Source organism: Microtus ochrogaster, chromosome 10, assembly GCF_000317375.1.
Source record: "Microtus ochrogaster isolate Prairie Vole_2 chromosome 10, MicOch1.0, whole genome shotgun sequence".
Lineage (NCBI taxonomy): Eukaryota > Metazoa > Chordata > Mammalia > Rodentia > Cricetidae > Microtus > Microtus ochrogaster.
The window spans coordinates 24,617,670-24,621,029 of NC_022016.1; the positions used below are offsets into that span (position 1 = coordinate 24,617,670).

General features: G+C 40.8%; 1 protein-coding gene across 3 annotated transcripts in view; it reads left to right on the forward strand.

The window, feature by feature from the left end:
* Nucleotides 1-3,354, forward strand: part of Dennd4c (DENN domain containing 4C) — a 98,375-nt gene extending 95,021 nt beyond the window's left edge. For all 3 annotated transcript variants that reach the window (XM_026781963.1, XM_005352701.3, XM_026781962.1), the window contains 3 exons: nucleotides 489-630; nucleotides 2,158-2,222; nucleotides 2,864-3,354. In XM_026781963.1, the coding sequence (XP_026637764.1) occupies nucleotides 489-630; nucleotides 2,158-2,222; nucleotides 2,864-3,000 (344 nt within the window). In that variant the 3' untranslated portion in view covers nucleotides 3,001-3,354. The remainder of the gene's footprint in view (nucleotides 1-488; nucleotides 631-2,157; nucleotides 2,223-2,863) is intronic.
* The last annotated feature ends 6 nt before the right edge of the window (nucleotides 3,355-3,360 follow it).

Here is a 3,360-nt window from a genome sequence, read left to right on the forward strand (position 1 = left end):
CTCCTGAGTGCTGGGGTTAAAGGCATGCACCACCACCGCCCAGCTTGGAGTTTCCTTTTGATTTTTTGAGACAGATTTTCTCTGTGTAGTCCTGGCTTTCCTGGAACTCACTCTGTAGACCAGGCTGGTCTTAAACTCAGAGATCTACTAGACTCTGCCTCCAGAGTGCTGTGATTAAAGGTGTGTACCACCACTGCCCAGCCTCTGATTTTTATTTTTTTCTCTTCCGGTTCCCTTCTGGTGTACTCACAGTCAATAAAGGTTGTTCCTTCCCTACTAGTTTCTGGAATATAGTGGAGCATACACCAGCCCCAGGGAAGAAGCTTTAAGTTTGAGAAAGGGGAAGAGGGTTACATGTTTTAGTAAGCACATTGTTATCACATGCTTTTACTGGCAAAAAGGAGGTGATTTTGAAGACCTCAAGATGACATAGCTCTGGAAACCTTGTTACTGCTTGGGAAACCTGCTCTCCATGTCTTGTTCTTTAGATTCTGAGAAGAAACCATCAGAGGAGCAGCAGGCAGCCAGCGCTTTAGTTGAGACTATCAGGCAGAGTATTCAGCAGAATGATGTTCTGAAGCCCATCAATCTGCTTTCCCAGCAAATGAAGCCGGATGTGAAAAGACAAAGGTAATGATCTCAGTTTCTTTTTCTTTTCTTTTTGGTTTTTCGAGACAAGGTTTCTCTGTGGTTTTGGAGCCTGTCCTGGAACTAGCTCTTGTAGACCAGGCTCGAACTCACAAAGATCCGCCTGCCTCTGCCTCCCGAGTGCTGGGATTAAAGGCGTGCGCCACCACCGCCCGGCAGTTTCTTTTTCTTGATGCCACTCAATTTAACATTTTATGGTGTGTAATTGTAAAAGAAATGAGTATATTCAAATATATGCATTCATGTCTGACAGTGAGTCAGTCAAAGAGAATAGGTTAAATCTTAGCAAGGTAAGTCCTCGATGAAGGTGTATGGTATATTTTGGAAATGTTTCTCCTCTTCATTGGAAATGTTTGATGCACACCTTTAATCCCAGGCCTCGGGGCACAGAGGCAGTGAATTTTTAAACTTTGACACATGTAAGTACAACTTGTGCCATCCTGTGATGACCTCACAATTTTTTTCTTGTTGGATACTATGAGATTAGAAATAGGATCAGTTTAGGAAAGTGTGGAACTACTTTCCTCATCCTATTGGGATCTGTACACATTCACATCTTGACGAAGTGCATTTTGTTGTGGAAGCTTTGTAAAGGGGAGGGGTGCATAATTATATCAAACGCTAGGAATACCCCAGCATCCTCTCCTTTTTTTGGATGTAAGTCCCTATATAATCTTGACTGGCCTGGAACTCAGTATGTAGACCAGGTTGACCTTGAACTCACAGTGCTTGTTCCACCATGATAAAAAATTCATCTCACAGGTCCACCTCATTTGTTTAATGTTTGTCATGCTAGGTAAGGGTTAGACTTTGGCTCTCATGTATGCTGGGCAAACACAGTACCACTTGGGCACAGCCCTAGAGCAATGATACTGGTGTTCAAACCCAGGGAGTCTTGTGCATGTTCAGCCAGTGCTGTGTGTTTGAGCCACGCCTCCCAACTCCCATTAACTCTTTTTAAAAGTTTAAAATTGGAGTTAATGGCTCATAGGATATTTTTTACATACAGAGTTTGGCATACCCTTCAACCAGCTTCCTCAAAGATGCCACACATACTCAAGGTGTTACGTGAAAGCAGGAATTACAGAGCTCCTAACCAAGTATGGAATGGATATGTTTTCACTGTACTGCCAGATGTGCTGGTTTGTATCTGTAATCTCAGCACTTTGAAATTCGAGGCCAGTCTCCACTGCAAAGTGAGTTCAGGACACCCTGGGCTATAGTGAAACTCTAGTCACAAAGAAATCTTCAAGGGCTGGAGAGATGGTGAGCATTGCCTGCTATTCGAAAGGTGCTGAGTTCAATTTCCAGCAACCACACGGTGGCTCACAACCATCTGTAATGAGGTCTGGTGCTCTCTTCTGGCCTGCAGGCATACATTAGACAGAATATTGTATACATAATAAATAAATATTTAAAAAAAACACCAAACCAAAATCTCCATCTGCACGTTTTGTTTGCTATTTGTTGTTGTTGTTGACACTTCAGAAAATTTCTTTCTTTTTATAGGAGTTTATACAGAGAAATCCTTTTCTTATCATTAGTGTCTCTGGGAAGAGAAAATATTGATATTGGTGAGTTGATTAATGGGGAAATTATTTAAAAGACTTCAGTTTTATTTTCTAAATTGAAGAGGGGTTTTGTTTTCTAATGGAGCTGGTAGAAGTGTTAGGCCATATTCCTAGCATACAGGGACAAGAAAAATGAAGCTGGTATGAGTAAATAATTGCCTTTAGAACGGCTGAAATGTGATCAGACAGCTTCCGACCCTGCCATCATGCCATGCCTTCTGCACCATTATGGACTATCCCTCTGGAATAAACTAAACTAAAGCCTTTCTTTAAAAGCAAAACAGATTACTCTCTCTAGCTGGGCCTGGTGCATTTGGGGACTAAGATGGAGGATCACAAGTTGGAGGGCAGTGTGGGCTGTAAGACTGTTTTAAAACAACAAGTGAGATGGCTCAGTGGATAGAGGCCACCTGCCACCAGGGCTGATAACCAAGTTTATCCCCAGGACCCACATGATAGAGAAAACTTGAGTCCCTCAACTTTTCCTCAGACCTCCACACATACACTGTGACATATGTATTCCCTACTCCATTCCACCCCAAAAAAATCAATTTAAAAATAATCTGTGTCACATGACTCATGTTTTTAAGTACATAGCTTTTGATTAAAAAAATTACAATTGCATTTTTGAAAATGTTTTTCAGAGGCTTTTGACAATGAATATGGACTTGCGTACAGAAGTCTATCTTCAGAGATTCTTGAAAAGTTACAGAAAATTGATGCCCCACCAAGTATGAGTGTGGAGTGGTGCAGGAAATGTTTTGGAGCGCCTCTCATTTAAATAAGATACATTCAAATTTTGGTAGAGTACTGGGGAAATAGATCCTGCCTGGAAACTTTCTAGTTTTTCCCCAAATCATGACTTGGTGAAAGCTGCAATGAAGTAACTCTTGGGGATAAAAATACAAAGAAACTGTAATTCATACTGAATCATCTTAGAATGTAAAATATCACTCAACTCCCTGAAGTTTATTGATGTTGGAAATTTTCAGTTCCTGACCTATTTCTCTGCCTCTGCTGAAAACAACCAAAACTATTTTTGGATTTCACAGTATGTGTATAATTAATATTGTCATCTTTCTAGATACTTGGTTTTATTGAAGCTGCTGAGCTGGAAAATGGCAAATTAAATTTGCCTAAC